At 36.5% G+C, this 20,913-nt stretch overlaps 2 protein-coding genes across 3 annotated transcripts; both read right to left on the bottom strand.

The window, feature by feature from the left end:
• Window positions 1-13,275: 13,275 nt before the first annotated feature.
• On the bottom strand, window positions 13,276-16,524 carry LOC139863190 (uncharacterized). The gene has a single exon (XM_071851838.1). It carries the CDS (start codon window positions 16,522-16,524, stop codon window positions 13,276-13,278), a length of 3,249 nt encoding a protein of 1,082 aa, XP_071707939.1.
• LOC139862714 (uncharacterized) lies at window positions 14,133-19,706 on the bottom strand. 2 transcript variants are annotated; one of them, XM_071851339.1, is made up of 2 exons: window positions 16,992-19,706; window positions 14,133-14,249 (listed from the first exon to the last, which is right to left on the bottom strand). In XM_071851339.1, the coding sequence occupies exon 1, from the start codon at window positions 19,530-19,532 to the stop codon at window positions 17,016-17,018; it is 2,517 nt and encodes an 838-aa protein (XP_071707440.1). In that variant the 5' UTR covers window positions 19,533-19,706; the 3' UTR covers window positions 14,133-14,249; window positions 16,992-17,015. The 2 variants fall into 2 exon arrangements, with proteins under 2 accessions (XP_071707440.1, XP_071707439.1); XM_071851338.1 differs by having other exon boundaries at window positions 14,134-14,260; window positions 16,992-19,705.
• Between the last annotated feature and the right edge of the window lie 1,207 nt (window positions 19,707-20,913).

The raw sequence follows: 20,913 nt of genomic DNA, 5'->3' as shown, positions 1-20,913 counted from the left end.
ACAAGAAACTTGCATTCACCAAACCATTACCATGTACCTTATTTTGACTGTATTGTCAACAGATGTATTATTGTAAACCATTTAAATGGTGATTGTCTATACGTAGGAATCATCAGATGTTAAAAACCTGGAATTTATATATTCATTTATGAAATACCTTCTCAAATGAATGCACTGTTACAAAACGTATCACATAGAGGTCAAAACCTCGCAATGGGACCAGATGTTGATGTATTCGTCCAGGTGGATTAGGACGGGTCATCACAGCAATCATTTTTCAAGTAAACACGGTCGAAGTCCAGACTCACTAATGCATCCTAACAAACTCGATAAGACACACTAATGCAAAATTCTGGTTCTCTAAGACCAACGCTCGGATACCAACTGAAATGTCCCGTTCTTATTGATTAAAAACGTTCCATATTAATTGATTTCGTTGCGAGGTTTTGACCTCTATATGAGACGTTTTTCAAAGACTGCATTCATTTTAAAACAAACCATAACCTTTATTTCATCAATAAAGGTTCAAAAAGCTTTACGTAGATTATCAAATAATGATAATCTAAAATATCCTGTTTACACACGACCATTACATAATGGTTTACAATACAAATATGTTACAACAAAATAAGTTTCTTGAATGCAGTTTTTACACAATATCATACAAGCATGGACTCCAAATCTCGTCCTTATTTAAGTATGCGACAGCGGAAGCTCTTAATAATCACCTGAGAATAAACATGCTTAAAACGTCAACAAAAATGTTGGTGAGTTATAGGTTTAACCTATATATATCAAATCATAATAATAGACCACAAGATTTCATATTTCAATACACATCCCATACATAGAGATAAAAATCATTCATATGGTGAACACCTGGTAACCGACATTAACAAGATGCATATATAAGAATATCCCCATCATTCCGGGACACCCTTCGGATATGATATAAATTTCGAAGTACTAAAGCATCCGGTACTTTGGATGGGGTTTGTTAGGCCCAATAGATCTATCTTTAGGATTCGCGTCAATTAGGGTGTCTGTTCCCTAATTCTTAGATTACCAGACTTAATAAAAAGGGGCATATTCGATTTCGATAATTCAACCATAGAATGTAGTTTTACGTACTTGTGTCTATTTTGTAAATCATTTATAAAACTTGCATGTATTCTCATCCCAAAAATATTAGATTTTAAAAGTGGGACTATAACTCACTTTCACAGATTTTTACTTCGTCGGGAAGTAAGACTTGGCCACTGGTTGATTCACGAACCTATAACAATATATACATATATATCAAAGTATGTTCAAAATATATTTACAACACTTTTAATATATTTTGATGTTTTAAGTTTATTAAGTCAGCTGTCCTCGTTAGTAACCTACAACTAGTTGTCCACAGTTAGATGTATAGAAATAAATCGATAAATATTATCTTGAATCAATCCACAACCCAGTGTATACGTATCTCAGTATTGATCACAACTCAAACTATATATATTTTGGAATCAACCTCAACCCTGTATAGCTAACTCCAACATTCACATATAGAGTGTCTATGGTTGTTCCGAAATATATATAGATGTGTCGACATGATAGGTCAAAACATTGTATACGTGTCTATGGTATCTCAAGATTACATAATATACAATACAAGTTGATTAAGTTATGGTTAGAATAGATTTGTTACCAATTTTCACGTAGCTAAAATGAGAAAAATTATCCAATCTTGTTTTACCCATAACTTCTTCATTTTAAATCCGTTTTGAGTGAATCAAATTGCTATGGTTTCATATTGAACTCTATTTTATGAATATAAATAGAAAAAGTATAGGTTTATAGTCGGAAAAATAAGTTACAAGTCGTTTTTGTAAAGGTAGTCATTTCAGTCGAAAGAACGACGTCTAGATGACCATTTTAGAAAACATACTTCCACTTTGAGTTTAACCATAATTTTTGGATATAGTTTCATGTTCATAATAAAAATCATTTTCTCAGAATAACAACTTTTAAATCAAAGTTTATCATAGTTTTTAATTAACTAACCCAAAACAGCCCGCGGTGTTACTACGACGGCGTAAATCCGGTTTTACGGTGTTTTTCGTGTCTCCAGGTTTTAAATCATTAAGTTAGCATATCATATAGATATAGAACATGTGTTTAGTTGATTTTAAAAGTCAAGTTAGAAGGATTAACTTTTGTTTGCGAACAAGTTTAGAATTAACTAAACTATGTTCTAGTGATTACAAGTTTAAACCTTCGAATAAGATAGCTTTATATGTATGAATCGAATGATGTTATGAAAATCATTACTACCTTAAGTTCCTTGGATAAACCTACTGGAAAAGAGAAAAATGGATCTAGCTTCAACGGATCCTTGGATGGCTCGAAGTTCTTGAAGCAGAATCATGACACGAAAACAAGTTCAAGTAAGATCATCACTTGAAATAAGATTGTTATAGTTATAGAAATTGAACCAAAGTTTGAATATGATTATTACCTTGTATTAGAATGATAACCTACTGTAAGAAACAAAGATTTCTTGAGGTTGGATGATCACCTTACAAGATTGGAAGTGAGCTAGCAAACTTGAAAGTATTCTTGATTTTATGTAACTAGAACTTGTAGAATATATGAAGAACACTTAGAACTTGAAGATAGAACTTGAGAGAGATCAATTAGATGAAGAAAATTGAAGAATTAAAGTGTTTGTAGGTGTTTTTAGTCGTTGGTGTATGGATTAGATATAAAGGATATGTAATTTTGTTTTCATGTAAATAAGTCATGAATGATTACTCATATTTTTGTAATTTTATGAGATATTTCATGCTAGTTGCCAAATGATGGTTCCCACATGTATTAGGTGACTCACATGGGCTTCTAATAGCTGATAATTGGAGTGTATATACCAATAGTACATACATCTAAAAGCTGTGTATTGTACGAGTACGAATACGTGTGCATACGAGTAGAATTGTTGATGAAACTGAACGAGGATGTAATTGTAAGAATTTTGTTAAGTAGAAGTATTTTGATAAGTGTATTGAAGTCTTTCAAAAGTGTATAAATACATATTAAAACACTACATGTATATACATTTTAACTGAGTCGTTAAGTCATCGTTAGTCGTTACATGTAAGTGTTGTTTTGAAACCTTTAGGTTAACGATCTTGTTAAATGTTGTTAACCCAATGTTTATAATATCAAATGAGATTTTAAATTATTATATTATCATGATATTATCATGTATGAATATCTCTTAATATGATATATATACATTAAATGTCTTTACAACGATAATCGTTACATATATGTCTCGTTTAAAAATCATTAAGTTAGTAGTCTTGTTTTTACATATGTAGTTCATTGTTAATATACTTAATGATATGTTTACTTATCATAGTATCATGTTAACTATATATATATCCATATATATGTCATCATATAGTTTTTACAAGTTTTAACGTTCGTGAATCACCGGTCAACTTGGGTGGTCAATTGTCTATATGAAACATATTTTAATTAATCAAGTCTTAACAAGTTTGATTGCTTAACATGTTGGAAACATTTAATCATGTAAATATCAATATCAATTAATATATATAAACATGGAAAAGTTCGGGTCACTACAGAGACCCCCACTACTCCGACTCATATTCCCCAATTCCTAGGTCTCGCCGGTTACTACCGAAGGTTCATTGAAGGATTTTCTCTGATTGCGCGTCCTTTGACCGCACTGACCCACAAGGGCAAGAAGTTCATTTGGGAACCCGCACACGAATCAGCATTCCAAACTTTGAAGAAGAAGTTAACCACCGCACCTATCCTATCACTTCCCGAGGGCAGTGACGACTTTGTTGTTTATTGCGATGCGTCGAAAAGTGGTTTTGGTTGTGTACTGATCCAGCGATCAAAGGTTATTGCCTATGCCTCCCGCCAATTTAAGATTCACGAGCGGAACTACACTACTCATGATCTTGAACTTGGAGCCGTGGTCTTTGCGCTTAAATTGTGGAGACACTATTTGTATGGAACTAAGAGCACTATCTTCACCGATCACAAGAGTCTCCAGCACATCTTCGATCAGAAGCAACTGAATATGAGACAGCGTCGATGGATCGAGACGCTCAACGACTACGATTGTGAACTCCGTTATCACCCTGGCAAAGCCAATGTTGTAGCTGACGCACTAAGCTGAAAGGAGAGGACGGCACCTCTTCGTGTTAGGGCTCTGAACATCACCATCCATTCGAACCTCAACAACCAGATCAGAGTAGCCCAAGATGAGGCTCTCAAGGAGGAGAATATATCTCATGAACATTTGAACATACTTGTCTCTCGATTTGAGGTTAGGGAGTCTGGACTCCGATGTTATGCCGGAAGAATTTGGGTACCTCTTTATGGAGATCTAAGGAACCTTATACTTGATGAAGCACACAAATCGAGATATTCGATTCATCTTGGAGCAGGCAAGATGTACCACGACCTTAAAGAACAGTATTGGTGGCCGAATCTTAAGAAGGACGTTGCGACTTATGTTGGTAAGTGTTTGACTTGCTCGAAGGTTAAAGCCGAGCATCAGAGACCTTCTGGGTTACTTCAGAAACCGGAGATCCCACAATGAAAGTGGGAAAGGATCACAATGGATTTCATTACTAAGCTGCCGAAGACGGTGGGCGGATACGATACTATTTGGGTTATTGTTGACCGCCTTACCAAATCTGCACACTTTCTAGCGATGAAGGAAACTGATACAATGGAAAGACTTGCTCAATTATACATCAAGGAGGTCGTATCTCGTCACGGTGTACCTTTATCGATCATCTCGGATCGCGATCCCCGTTTTGCTTCTAGATTTTGGCATTCTTTGCAAGAAGCCATGGGAACTCGTCTTGACATGAGTACTGTGTATCATCCACAGACTGACGGGCAAAGTGAACGAACGATTCAGACGTTGGAGGACATGTTGCGTGCATGTGTTATCGATTTCGGAAAGGCCTGGGAAAGGCATTTGCCACTCGCCGAATTTTCTTACAACAACAGTTATCACTCGAGCATTAATGCTGCACCTTTTGAAGCATTGTATGACTGCAAGTGTCGATCTCCTATTTGTTGGGCCGAAGTAGGCGAAAATCAAATCACCGGACCCGAGGTAGTCCACGAAACCACGGAGAAGATTGCTCAGATTCAAGCGAGACTTAAGACTGCCCGCGATCGTCAGAAGAGTTATGCCGATCTTAAACGTAAAGACTTTGAATTCAACGTTGGTGATCGTGTAATGTTGAAGGTTGCACCTTGGAAAGGTGTGATCCGTTTTGGAAAACGTGGAAAGTTAAACCCATGATACATTGGTCCTTTTGAAATCTTGGAACGTGTTGGACCCGTTTCATACCGTTTGGATCTACCAGCACAATTGAGCTCAGTTCATCCTACCTTCCACGTGTCAAACTTGAAGAAGTGTCTTGCTGCACCTGAACTTATGATACCACTGGAAGAACTTACAATTGATGACAAACTCTACTTCGTGGAAGAGCCTGTTGAAATTATGGATCGTGAGATCAAAACTTTGAAACGCAACAAGGTTCCGATTGTACGAGTACGATGGAATGCCAAACGAGGACCTGAGTTTACTTGGGAGCGAGAGGACCAAATGATGCGGAAGTATCCTCACCTTTTCCCGACTCCTCCATCACCTTCAGCTTAAAATTTTGGGACGAAATTTTTCTTTAACAGGTGGGTAATGTAACGACCCTGGATTTTCCAACGTTTATTTATTAATAATTGTTATTATTAATACGTGTGATAAAATGAATGTATGTTATTACATTTACATGTTACCATGATTGCCCGTACTTGACTTTTAGGTGCCCGAAACGTCTTTGTGACACCCGGAACTTGCACGAATAATATTTTTAGGATATTATTTACATTCATGATTAGTTTTATTAATCATTTTAATTAACAAAGGTTTTTAGTTAATTACTTGGGTTTTATTTGGATTAACTTGGTAAATACTTGAACTTGGGCCTTGTTAGTGTTAATGGACTTATGTAAGCCCACCCTACTTCTTAATGGACTTAGTTAGCCCACCAAGAACTTGTAAGTATCAAGTTAAATGGAAACTAGTTGGTTAACTTGCATGGAATCTAGTTATACATCTTCCCCATGAACTAACACCTTATTATCCAACTTTTGAAGGCTTTACATACATGAATCTAGTGAACAACTCCCTCTCCCTTTTGGCTTGACAAACCGTCGGTTTTGGTATTCACATAGGAGGGTTTTGTTTCAAATTTTCATTACTTACTCACTCCATTTTCTCTCATTCCAAAAACACACTTTTACTTGCATAACATTTTCTCTCTTTTTCTCTCAACTTGTAAGTAGCTTGTTCAAGTTTTTCTTCTTCTTTCTTTTGTCTTAAAACCAAATTACTTACATGCATATCATCATCATCTTTTATTACTTGCTTGTTTGATTTCTTATTTGTTGTTGTTACTTGTTTCATCTTGTTGTTGTAGTTACTTACTAGCTTTCAAGAACCTAACTTTCTAGTTTTGGTTCTTCTATTATCTTGTAAGTTCAAGAACACAAGAACATAAACTCACTAGTTTATGATTCTACTTCAATTGTTTCAAAAGTTGCAAGTTCCATGTGTTGATTAAAGACATACTTGAAGCTCATGAAGTAAACTCTAAAGTTTACTTTCTAAAGATCAAACTTTGGTTTGAATCTTTAAAGTATGAACAACCATGAACCTTTTCTTGTTTATTTAAGTTTACTTCTTCAATTTATGCACTTTAATTTCATGTAGTTAGTTTATATGGTCAAGTACTACAAGTTAGTCTTGATCTCATATCTCTTGAACAAATTAAGTTAACTTTGAAAGTTCAAGAACACACAAATAAGTTTTTTTAAATATAACTTTGGATCTAGACTTTTGAGTCTTGGATCTTCAAGATCAAACTAAGAACTATGTTCTACTACTTATGATCTTGATTAGTTAGTTAACTTTCAAGTTTATAGTTCATGTAAGTGTCAAACCTAAGACTTTGATGTAACTTTGGTTCATCAAACTTCATGCAACTCTTAAGTGAGTTGTGCTTCATGTCTTAGACTTGCACTAGGGTTATGATGGTCAAGACTTGGTTAAGATGATGTAGATACATCAATGAGTTGTACACTTGAAGCTATATGCATCAAGGATGAGAACCATGATGAACATCAAGCACCAAGACCACCGGAACCCTTTTAAACTCACTGTTTCTGTCCAAAAGCTACTGATCTGATGTTTCTGTAACAGACCAGTAGACCTGGTCTGTTATAACCTTGATTTTTAGATAGAACTTTTCGAGTAGATAACTTTTCATATAGGACTCGTCTTAATCCGAGTTACGGTTTAGGATTTATGGCCCTCCGATCGTTACTATGTCCTTTAACGTTGTGCAGAAATTTCTGACCTACTCGCACTTAGACCGTCGCCACGGTCAAACCAAGACGATTTTGCTTCTATAAATTTTACCACACTTAAGGGACTCATAGACGGAGCCATGGCCACTGGTCTCACCTTAATTCAGTAAGGGTAGAGGCCGTGGTGACTGACTGAAGTCAGACTTTATTTTAAACTACTTTCATAAACGAAACCTACTTTACGCCTTTTGTTTAATGATGAATGATGATGACCTTTATGACCTTAAATACATACTTTTAAACCTATTAAGATGATTTACTGACTTAGTACTATTTGCCTTAGGTTGAGGACCTTCGGAACGATTACTTGCACACCTTTTCCGAACCGACTTTACGACTACATTATCATTGTGAGTTATAGCATTCCCTTTTTACTTTAACTTATTTTGGGAACTGAGAATACATGCGGATTTTATGTTTTACATACTAGGCACGAGTACTTAAACTTATATATGTGTGGGTTATACAACGGCAGAAACATTCCCTTTAGCTCGGTAACGTTTAGTCATTGGTTTTTGAACCGGTGAACGCGAATCTTAGATATGGATCCATAGGGTTTGACATCCCCACTCGGGCTAGTAGCGCTAGCATTTAACGAGTGTTTAATACTTCGTAGACATACGCACTTGCCAAGTGTACTTTCAGGGGGTATAAACGTTAAGTTAGTTACCAAGTGCCCACGGTTAACATATACTTTATCATACTGTTTTGAAACGCTCTTTGTAGCACTGAAATCTCGTGGCCTACCTTACATACTGTTATACTTAAACTATAGCTCACCAACTTTTGTGTTGACGTTTTAAAGCATGTTTTCTCAGGTGCTTGAGGTTAGCTTCCGCTGTGTACTAGTCGTGCTGTAGACACCCGCTGCTTAGAGTTGTCGTCGCATGAACTACTTTACCTTGCATTCAAACTTTATTACTTTTGAACTATGACTTGTAACGACCATTGTGGTCACATACACTTATTATTTGCTTCTACTTAGTGAAGCATGCTTTTGAAATGTAAAACATTTGATGTCGGTTATGACATCACCTTTTTATCGTGAATGCAACTTCTTTAATTACAGCATATAGTACTTAACCTTGTAATGATCCTGTTGTTGATGATTCGTACACGATGGTTTTGTACGGGGCATCACAAGTACCGTAGCTTCTGATGACGAGACTCCGTTACCTTCCAATCTTTTCTCCTCGGATAGGAGCTTGCTAGTAACATCTTCAAACTTCAACGTTTCTTTCCCGTACATTAGAATAGGTTTCATGTGCTCATAGGACGATGATAAAGATAATATCAACCTCAAAGCTTTATCTTCATCATCCGTTTTAACTCCAATAGCCTCCAGTTCCGAAACAATACCGTTAAGAATACTTAGATGATCTGAAATCTTTGAACCCCCATCCATACTGTGATGACCCGGAAATTTCTGACCAAATTTAAACTTAATCTTTGTATGATTAACATTTTCGACACGATAAGCAAAGTCTGTAAAACTGAATCTCAAAATTTTTGAACTACTTTTATATATTTAAATACCCTTCGGTTATTTTCGACGATTCGAGAACAATTATATGTAAATAGATACATATATACTATAACATGAAAAGGTAACAATGTATTAATTGTTTGAAACCGTACATTAAACTTATTGGTTTAAATATCTATTTGAATGTATATGATAAGTTGAAATATTTATTATTAAAATTTATTTATAAATAACTTCCAATGTGTATTTAAAAACTGATTTATGTATATTAAAAAGATATATACATATATATAATAAACGATAGTAACATTTGTTTATTGATTCAATTGATATTTAGATAAGTTAACTAAAGCGTTTAAGATGAACCAGTTAAACACTAATTTGTTACAGTGTTTTCAAATTGCCACATTACTCAAAATGCTACAGTGTTTTCGAAAATCACTATTTGCTACAGTAAAACGCTATTATAAAAATGTATTTAACAAATAGCGAGACGATGATTTATAGAAGTAAATGACCAAAACACTCGAAAGTTTAAGATACACTTTGAGTGATATAATTAAGGGATAATTTAAGGCTATTGATAAGGCTAAAAAGGAACATATATTTCATAGCATTATCCCCCAAGAAAGACAGGATTTTAGTTGTAATTGTTCCATATTCAAGTAATATTCGTTTATATTTAATAAGTGCGAAGACAAAAGGCGAAAACGAAGAATTGAAAACGGAAAGGTCCAAAATGCTCAAATGTACAAGATACAATTAAAAAGGTTCAAATTATTGATGAAGAACGTCTAAAAAATGACAAGAGTACAAGTTGCGGAACGCAAAGTACACGATATAAAATAGTACGCAAGGACGTCTGAAAATCCGGAACCGGGACCCGAGTCAAGAAGAAACGCCCGACGCAACGGACCAAAAATATCTAGTCTACTATGCACAAGAATAAAATATAATATATAAATAATTATATTAATTATTTATATATTTATATTTATTTTATATTATGTCGACAAGCTAGGAGCCAAAACAATGTGAGCTGTCCCTGGTCCTCATGCGAGTCGCATGGCCAGAAGGCCATTTCCATGCGAGTCGCATGACTCCAGATTCCAGGCCACATCTATAAATTTCAGTGTTTTCGCTCGATTTAAATCACACACATACACAAATATATATATACTCCGTAATATTATTTATTATTTATTATTATTATTATTATTATTATTATTATTATTATTATTATTATTATTATTATTATTATTATTATTATTATTATTATTATTATTATTAAGATTATTATTAATCTTATTAATCTTATTATTAGTATTATTATTTTTGCGATACAAAAATAATAATGTACATAAAATATTACGACGGAGTACTGTCCAAGTAATTTTCAAAACGAGTTTCCGAGCGAGCTAGAGCTAAGGAAAATATGGGTTATTGCCAAGGAGGTTATGGGTAATGTTCGGGGGTATTTTTGTGAATCAAACCTCGTGTTTATTATCTCCGATGCGTCTACATGTTTTCCTACAATATTGTATATCAATATTAAACAGTGAGTTTCATAAGATCCCTTTTACTCTCTACATTTTTGGGCTGAGAATACATGCAAATGTTTTATTAACCGATATACAATATTTATATGTGTGAGTTTCATAAGATCCCTTTTACTCTCTACATTTTTGGGCTGAGAATACATGCAAATGTTTTATTAACCGATATACAATATTTATATGTGTGAGTTTCATAAGATCCCTTTTACTCTCTACATTTTTGGGCCGAGAATACATGCAAATGCTTTATTAACCGATATACAATATTTATATGTGTGAGTTTCATTTGCTCCCTTTTTAATTGCTTTTGCAATCTATATTTTTGGGCTGAGAATACATGCACTTTATTTTAAATGCAATGGACACAAGTACATACTAAATTCTACACCGAGTTTGAACCGAAAATCCCTTAGCTTTGGTAACTAGTAACTGCCGGTTATAAGAACTGGTGGGCGCGAGTAGTAGTATATGGATCCATAGGGCTTGATATCCCCGTCCGAGCTAGAGCACTAGCCTTTTAACGGACGTATGCTATTTGAGAAGCGTACACGTTGGTTTGCGTGTATTATTAAGATGATTATACAAAGGGTACAAATTATATAAACGTTAAGGCTTAGTTACCAGGGTGCTCAATTTTGTAGAACCGATTGATAAACGTTTCGAATGAAACAACTGAAATCTTGTGGTCCACCTTTTATTTAAAACATATTGATAAACGTTTCGGATGAAACAACTGAAATCTTGTGATCCACCTTTTATGTAAAACCTATTGATAACGTTTTAAATAAAACAACTGAACTTTTGTAATCCACATTGATATACGGATTATGTGTAATATTAAAACTATGAACTCACCAACCTTTGTGTTGACACTTGAAGCATGTTTATTCTCAGGATTCTAGAAGTCTTCCGCTGTTTGCTTATACGTGATACAAGATATGTGCTTGGAGTCATACATGCTATATACAAGAAACTTGCATTCACCAAACCATTACCATGTATCTTATTTTGACTGTATTGTCAACAGATGTATTATTGTAAACCATTAAATGGTGATTGTCTATACGTAGAAATCATCAGATGTTAAAAACCTAGAATTTATATATTCATTTATGAAATACCTTTTCAAACGAATACAATGTTACAAAATGTATCACATAGAGGTCAAATACCTCGCAATGAAATCAATGAATGACGTGTTCGTCCATATGGATTTGGAGCGATCGTCACACATACACAGAGTATGAAATTGTTCTTTAAGACACAATCGATTTGAGATGCCCTTGCCCTGGTACAACTGCTCTAGTTTAACCCAAAGCTCATTTGCCGTTGATAACCCGTGCACATTTGCAAGCACGATCTTTGCAAGACACAAACAAATCGAACTTGCTGCCCTCAAATCCATATCATCCCATTCTTCTTCATCGAACTTACTGCTAGAGTCACTGCCAGGAACAAGGGTGGGTTTACCCTTCAAAGCCTTGTGTAAACCGGACTGAATCAACACATCCTTGACTTGAAGCTGCCATAAGCCAAAAGTGATCCTCCCATCAAATTTCTCTATATCAAACCTCATTGGACTGGACTTCGACATCGTATCCGTATCCTATAAACAACACTTTCTCTGATTTTGCTCACGTTTCGAATAGACAAAAGATGTAGCAGGTAGCCAGGACCCTTTAAATCGGAAATCCACAACTCGCCACTAACAAATCCAACTATTACTACGAATCAGAAAAAATATTGTCTAACCAGATACCCTATACGATCAATAGAACTCGTTTCTGATGTGGACGATCCACTCCCGTGGCAACCACAGAGCATACTCCGACTCCTATAACCGAGACCCCCGTCAAACCTGACGCTCTGATACCAGTTGTTGGGGAATTACGGCCTCACTAATTCCCACCACCCAGCCCAACAATAAACAGTAAAGAAATAAGAACAATACACAACACAAGATTTAACGTGAAAACTCCAAAACAAGAGAAAAATCACCGGCCCCCAAAGAGAGAAATACACTATATCACAAATTGTTACAATGATATAGACGACTCTCCTAAGCCAACTACACTCTATTGATTGGTGCAATTTGAAAATAATCCCATGGCCTCCTTTTATAGCCAAGGAGCTTACCTCCAACTTCACCCTTCTACCAAAACTATAACCAACAAAGAGTTACCAAGAATGAATATTTACATTTCACCTACTTCATACATTATATTCATGGAATTGAGTATAGTTGTTGTTATATACAACTATTATTGTGTATTTAAAAATAAAATGTACCATACCTATACGTTCTGATCATATTAATGTTAGTTTAGATGCATATTGCTTATATTTTATTAAAAGTAGTGTGCACTAGAGAAGAAAAAACGTATCATAAGCGATTACTAATAGCATAATTACTCTAATATACTAAATGCCACCATTTTTTTTTTTTTTTGAAAAGCAAAAGTATTATTATTATTATATGGAATATTACAATACAAGTCCCTATATGCTTTTATACAATGCTATAAACGAAACGGATCAGCTGAGAAAATATGGAATAATTATCTGAACTTATGATCGGGGGAGACGTAGACTAGATAACACTACGAGGGACGAACTTGCGTAAAAGAACAACAAGCAGGGAAGGAGGGGACAACCGTGCCGATCAAGCGACTACAAAGTTGACACACAACCAACCCATTTAATCTAACCCACATAGGCTATATAGAATAACGAAACCATCCCGATTTGAATTAAGTTATGTTAACCGACGCCTATGCGGTTTGAAGGAGGTGACACGTAAAATGACGGGTTGAGTAGCCATTGATGCCAATCGATAGGTGTTTTCTTCCGTGAACGATTTGAGATCCAGCTAAAGCTTTGAGATTGGATCTCGGAGATTATCACAGCGGGGTTCCATATTTTTCCGGAAAAAATCTTTAAGTTCCTATGTTTCCAAATAATGTAGCACGCAATCCATTTAGCAGCTTGCCATATTGAAGAACCAATGGAATTATGTGATATGCCTTGATCCGAGATGATGGCATCATTGATGTTAGAGATACTTATGTTGTTTTGATTCCACCAATCGAGAAATTGTATCCATATTGAAGATACTTTTTGACAATTTAACAACGCGTGATCAATGGTTTCAATTTGGTGCTCACATAAGGGACATAAGATGGTGTGAAGGTCAATTCCTTTTTTATCGAGTTCGCTTCTAACCGGGATTTTTTGTTGAACGGCCCTCCATGAGAAAATGAATATCTTTTGTGGAACGAATTTGTTTTGAGGTAGTGAAAGGTTTCTAGAGTTTGTGCCGTATTTAAGCTTATTGATCAGATTTGACAGTGCTGCTGAAGTGTAGATGCCGGATGTGTCAAGGGAACATTTCCATGAGTCGGGGCGATCTGAAATAATAACAGATGTTATTAGGTTGTTGAGCTCCGTGAGATAATCCTTTGCACGACCACTAGGAGGGCGGGACCAATCCCAATTACCGATCGAGGTAGAGTTAACGTTCATTATTCTATCAGCAACAGTTGCTTCTTTGCGGGATTCCAACATGAATAGTCTATGAAATGTATCTTTTAAGCACTCAGATCCGATCCATATATCATGCCAGAAGCTTATTGATGTGCCATTTCCTATGCGCTTTGAAATCGAGGATGTGAAGGTTGTGCCTATATTGTCAGCAACTTTTCCAGCTTTAATAATCTCTTTCCAAATGGTGCGACCTGAAATGTTCCTGCATAAAAAGTTAGTATCCAACCCTCCCCCCGGCCCATAAATGCTTTTGATTATTTTTACCCATAATGCATTATCTTCGTTTTTAAAACGCCACCACCATTTACAAAGTAGTGATATGTTTTTAGCAAAGAGGGACCCCACGTTTAAACCCCCACAATCGTATGGCAAAATTATTTGGTCCCATTTGATCCAATTAATTTTATTATCGTTTGAAGATCCTCCCCAGAAGAATTTCCGTCTTTTAGATTCAAGTACCTTAAGGATAGCGGATGGTGCATGAAATAAGGAGAAGTAGTATAATGGGATACTACTAAGAATTGATTTGATGGTCGTAAGTCGACCTCCGAAAGAAATAGACTTAGCAGCCCAATCTGAAAGCCTTTTGTCGAATTTCTCAACGATCGGCTGCCACGAGGAGGCGTGAGATGTGGGTACACCAATAGGAAGTCCAAGATAGGAGAACGGGGTATGACCCGCAGAGCAGTTCATGTAGCAAGCCATTTGTTCGGTTTCGGTCGTAGATGTACCTATACCGTAAAGTTTGCTTTTACGGAAGTTAACTTTGAGGCCTGAAATATTTTCAAAACATTTTAGTAGTTTGGAGATATATTTGGCGTTTCTTTTATTCCATTCGCCGAAGAAGATTGTATCATCAGCATATTGGAGGTGTGTAATATTGAGATTGTCATGTCCGATCTTTAATCCTTGCAAATGACCATTGGCTAATGCTCTTTTGACAAGTATGTTAAGACCTTCAGCAACAATGATGAACAGGAATGGCGAAATGGGGTCACCTTGTCGAATTCCCCTTTCAGGGGAAAATTCTTTGGTGGGAGAGCCATTGATTAGTACAGAAATAGATGATGACCAAAGGCATGCCCGAATGAAACCAATCCATTTTGGACCAAAACCCATGAAGTGCATGGTTTTAAATAGAAAGTCCCACTCAATGCAGTCAAATGCCTTTTCGAAGTCAACTTTAAAGATTAAACCTTTTTGTTTTTTACGTTTTAATTCATCAATTATTTCGTTTGCAATTAGGACACTATCTAGGATATTTCGACCTTTGAGGAAAGCTGTTTGTTCATTACCAATGATTTTATGAATGACCATGGCAAGGCGATTGGAGAGTATTTTGGTGAGAATTTTATAGTAGCTACCTATTAGACAGATTGGGCGATATTCATTTAATCCGATTGGGTTGGGTTTTTTCGGGACTAATGTGAAGAAAGATGCATTACATCCTTTGGAGATTTCTGAGTTTTCCCAGAACCAATCTAGAGATTTAATGAGGTCGGTTTTAATCAGTTCCCAATGTTTTTTAAAGAATCTCATGTTGAAACCGTCCGGCCCAGGAGCTTTAGAGCTATCGCAATTACATATGGCTTCCCATATTTCTTTTTCGTTAAATTTAGCTTCTAGGAGTTGATTGTCCAAGGAAGAAATGTATTCAAGATGTGAAACATGATCGAAAGGGCATTCGTCACGTAAGTGTTTGGATCGGAAGATGTTGTTAAAATAGGAATATGTTTCTTGTTTTATTAGATTAGGATCTTCAGTCCATGTACCATTAATTGAAAGCCCGTGGATGTTGTTTTTACTTGTTCTTCTTTTGATATAGTTATGAAAGTATTTCGAATTTTCATCACCCTCAAGCGCCCATTTGATTCTAGATTTTTGTTTAAGCATGTTTGTTTTCTTTTTTTCTTTGACGATGTGATGCATTTTTTCATCGATCCATTTTTGTTTTTCAGTTTCGGATAAAGGTCTAGTTTCGGCGGTTTGTTCCCAATTATTACATTCAGTAAGATGATCACGTATTTGGGAGTCTAAGTTATCAAGTTGATTACTATGTTTTTTAAGTTCTAATTTAACGTTTTTTAGTTTGTTACGAAAAATGCAGTCAGGCCTATTCCCACTAATTGGGATCAACCAAGCCTTTTCTATGATGGTGTCGGCATCTTTTAAATCTAGCCATGTGTCAAAGACACGTATTGGCTTAGGGCCAGAATCGAGGAGGTTATTTCTTAGGATAATGGGACAGTGGTCAGAAAGGTCCCGATCAAGAGTTTTGGAGGATGTGTTGGGCCAGATAGTGAAGATGCCATCGGAAATGAGGAATCGGTCAAGTTTACTAAACTTCATTGTTTTTTCACAAATCCTTGTGAACCTTTTACCGCCTAAAGGAAGATCAATTAATCCAGAGTTATTTATAAAGTTATTAAAATTATCTGCCCAATTTTGATTATACTCTGTGTTCATGCGTTCTGTTTTGTTTCTTACTTCGTTGAAGTCACCAAAAACAATGTGTGGGATATTAAGGGAGTTAGTAAGGGATGAGAGTTCGCTCTAAAGTCTAAGTTTTTTTGAATGGGAATGGGGGCCATAAACATTAATGAAGGCAATTTCAGAGTCATGACCCGCCCACGTGCCACAAATTGCAAGAAAGAATTCACCCTCAATAGCATAGTTGAACGAAAAGATATTAGTATCCCAAATAGTTAGGATACCTCCGGAAGCACCATCCGAATCCTTTTGGACGAATTTAAAATCAGAATTACCCCAGAAAGATTCAATGGTGTTGTCACGTGTTTGGCCGCATTTGGTTTCCTGGAGGCCTAGAATTGATGGTTTTTCTTTATAGCAAATACGTTTAAGCCAGCTTATTTTACCCGTTTGTCCAATACCCCGAATATTAAGAGAAATCGTACACATGAGAAAAAACTTACAGAATCGATGTGACGGAGGTGGATTCATGGGTTGTTGCGACGAATCCCGATGCTTTTCCCGAATTCGAACGTATCCAAGCTTTTGCTAGAGGTAGAACCTGTCTTTTTAGTCTTTTTGTTATGTACCATGTCCATATGAGATCCCTTCGAGAAGTAGGATGTGCTACCACCACCGTTAGACGAGGACTTACAACGTTTAGCCAGTTGAGAGATTCTAAGCTTTTGGCCACTTCTAGCTAGATGTTTGATGTAAAGCATATTGGATCTAGGTCTTTTAAAATCTGGGTTTTGAGAGGTGTTTTTTGACTTAATGATAGGTTTGGCGATGGTGCTAGAAATTTTTCTCTTTTTAGAAATTTCTTTACCCGTATAAAGTAAAGGTTCGAGGTTGAAAGGATCGGAATTTGTTTGTTGTGTAGCGTTAGGGGCAGGCATAAAATTTAATGGAGAGTTGGATTGAGGGTTTAAAGGGGTAGTACAGGGGGTGTCGTTTGTGGTATGGTGAGGGAGGGTTTCGGGAACAGAATCTGCATGTTCTTGTGTCACTATTGGTGAGCATAAATCATTTGTTAGAATGTGTTGAGGTGAGCTGTCCATATTAGATTTACCCGAGATGTGGCTAGGTGTAACAGGGGTATCATTTACATGATTCGATGGGCCGTTAATAACAGTGTTGGGCTGCGGGATTGCAAGGGTATCCTCTCTTGGTGGGCTTGGGGGGGTATTGGTGGTAATGGGCTGCGTGATTACAGTGGACTCCAAAGGGATGGTTTTTGGTTTTGGTTGATATGAGGTGGTATTATATGGCCTTGCAGTATTAAAATCAGGAATAGGAGGTGGTTCAATTGGATCAGTTTCATTCGATGGGCTAGTTTCTTTTGTAGAGCTAGTATTATTTAAAACAGTTTCGGGCTTGGAAGGATTATGGGTGTGAGGGTTTGTGGTGTCAAAGTGGTTGATGGGTTTCGATATGCTAGGAGATTGGAGAGATTGGTTATCGGCATTATTATTAAAGGGACGAGTATCCATTCGTTTAGAGGAATTAGAGGAGGTTTGGTGAGGAGGCGTGGGATCGTGGTTGTTGTTACGGGTGGTCTTTTCAGCGTTTCCTTCAACTCGATTTTCACAATCCAAGTGGGACTCTTCGTCAGAAATGTGATCGTCCGAAAGAATTTCATCATCCCAATTCGACGAATTATCGATATCACCATAAGTGTTAAACATAGAAAAGTTTTGAACTTCAATGATGTAAGCCTTAGATTGATTGACGTCACCGGGGTTGATAATAACTTGGCCGTTTATCGGTGAGAAATTGTTTGTTTTGATAATTACCGAGCCATGCGATAAATCTTGGTTGTTCTCATTGGTTATAGAGCAATTAAACGTTTCAATTACCTCGCCCCAATTTTTTGCTATGTCAATGAATGTGGATTCTAACCAACAAGTAATAGGTACCCCGAATATGTTAACATAAACAAGTCTACCAGAGGTTTTGTAAATTTCGGGATCCCATGGGTTTATATCTTCAAGCCATTTCCATAATGGGTGTTCCGAATTGTTAATCAAGTCTAGGGCCGGGTTGGGTTCCTCAAATATAAGCATTAGATCATGCCCGCCCAGGTATTTGATAGTAAACCCACCAAGGTTTTCACTTTCACATATTTCATTAAAATATTCAAGGAATTCAAGATCTTTAACTTTGGCAATAACCGCTTGACCAAGTATTTGGATAAGATCATCATTAGAATTTACCTTAATCGAGGGGATGCCGTAGTTTGTAGCCTGCTTGTTTAGGACCACTTCTTTGAAATTCCTTTCGTCTACAGGTGAGTTAAATGCAACCTTAACATTGTTCCTAGAACCCGATTTTGCATTGTTAGGCTGTGGAGCTTGTTTCTTTCCTTCGGGATCACGGGCCTTGTATACTTTGAGTAAATTGTCACCCGCAACAATGAGACTTAGTCTCCTCGCAAGAGAATCTTTGTGGTAATCTGGAACGTCTAAGAATCTAACAAAACCAAACTTCCTTCCGTTTTTTAAGGTCTTCCTGGGGATGTAAACCTCGTGGATATTGCCATATTTTTTGAAAACATCCCATAAGTCCGTTGAACACCAGTGTTCGGGAAAGTTGTGGAAGAGGTATGAAGTAATTCTAGACTTGTCGATCGGTTTTGGCAATTGATTTGTTTTAGAATTATTCGCATCTGGAAAAGGCTTGCCATAACGATTGATAAGGTTGGTGGCTGATTCCCGTATTTTGAAGTTGTTGTATAATTGATTGTAGGATGAGTTTAACCTTGTCGAGTGATGATTGAGACCAGATTTGGATCGGACAAGGTGGGTTGGATTCTGCTGGTTATTGTAATTAGGGTTAGGGTTTTTTGAAGGTGAGTTTTGCTTATTATGATCAATTTTAACCCAAATACCCTGATTGATAGGCTGATATCGGATATGCTTGTTATCAGCAAAGAAAGATTGTTTCGACTGGGATTGGTTGTTCGATGCTTTTGGTGTAAAAGGGGATGTCGGTATGTTTGACATGATAAAAGAGTATTTCAAATAGAATAGCACGTAGAAGAAGAAAACAAAAACAGAAATTAGAATCAAAAAATCGAAAGCAGAATGTTTAGATTAGGGTTTCTAACCAAGAAGAAGATGAACAGACATGAAGGAGAGAGCGTCATGGGAGAGAGCCGTTTTACATCATAAAATGAGTACCAGATCCAGTTTGGAAAACAGATTGTAGTGAAGAGATGGTGCGATGGTGGTTGTTCGGATCCAGATGTACTAAATGCCACCATAATTTTGATCGTATTATCAAATGCCGCCATATCTTGTATTTGTTTGTTTTGTAGACTATTAGTTCATGGCGAGGTTTGGTCTTTGTTAGCTTTAGGTCGATTCTGTTGGAGGGTCTAGTTTAGTGTTGTCGAGCCTCGTCCGTGTCTCTCGTTGTATCTTTGTTTTTCTTCTCTCTTTCCGAGAGAATGATTCATTTTAAAGTTTTTGTTTTTTGCCAAAATTTTTTTTTATCAAAGCCAGAACTACAACAAACACCCACTTTCCAAAAAACACCCCCAACCTATGTTAAATGTGCAAAACTTTCAGGGACCATAAATGTAAACTCATTATTTTATTCAAAAAACTTTCCCAAACTCCACCCAAATTTTCAACGGGTCGTATCTTCCCGCTCGGCGCGAGTTATATTTTTTTGGCTTCACCGTTCAACTCGAAATAATTTTACAGACACAATGCAACTACCTATGCGTAAAACCGGCTATTTTTAAATAACGCTAAATATTTCGAGACACTTTTCATACATCTACGTACACAGGGACGCATCATATAATTTCTAAAATTAGGGACTGGCGACATAATTTAACCGCGACCACAGAGACCACCGCCGTTTGGACATAAAACCACAGGGACGAAGCATATAATTTTTAAGAGTTAGGGACCAACGACGTAATTTGACCAAGATCACAGAGACCATCGATGTAACTAACTCTATATTTTTCCATAATAGTGAAATAGTTTATTAAATTCAATGTATTGAGTATTACTCCGTCTTTATTAACATTCGTGCAAATAGCTTCATATATGGATCTTAAATATCATCATTTGAGCATTTACATGCGGTTTAAGTCACTAAGTTCTTTATAATGCACAAATTAATTATAGTAATTATTTTACATGTTACTTTTTTTCTGAACAGCAGTACGAGATCATCCAATGAGGACTTAACCACCCACGCATTCATCTTTCTGCAGCTGAATAACCCGCCCCCAACTGCTGCCCAGGAGGGAACACGACAATCTGAGGTCATGGGCGGTAAAACCCCCTTCCCCCACTGCCCCCGCAACGCGATGTGCAGAAGGCACACTTGAGTGGAATTCAAAGGTAAAGGAGCAACTTTGTGTAC

This window comes from Rutidosis leptorrhynchoides, chromosome 8, assembly GCF_046630445.1.
Source record: "Rutidosis leptorrhynchoides isolate AG116_Rl617_1_P2 chromosome 8, CSIRO_AGI_Rlap_v1, whole genome shotgun sequence".
NCBI lineage: Eukaryota > Viridiplantae > Streptophyta > Magnoliopsida > Asterales > Asteraceae > Rutidosis > Rutidosis leptorrhynchoides.
Note: the sequence above shows the minus strand (reverse complement) of the source record. Positions and strands in the feature narration are given on the sequence as shown.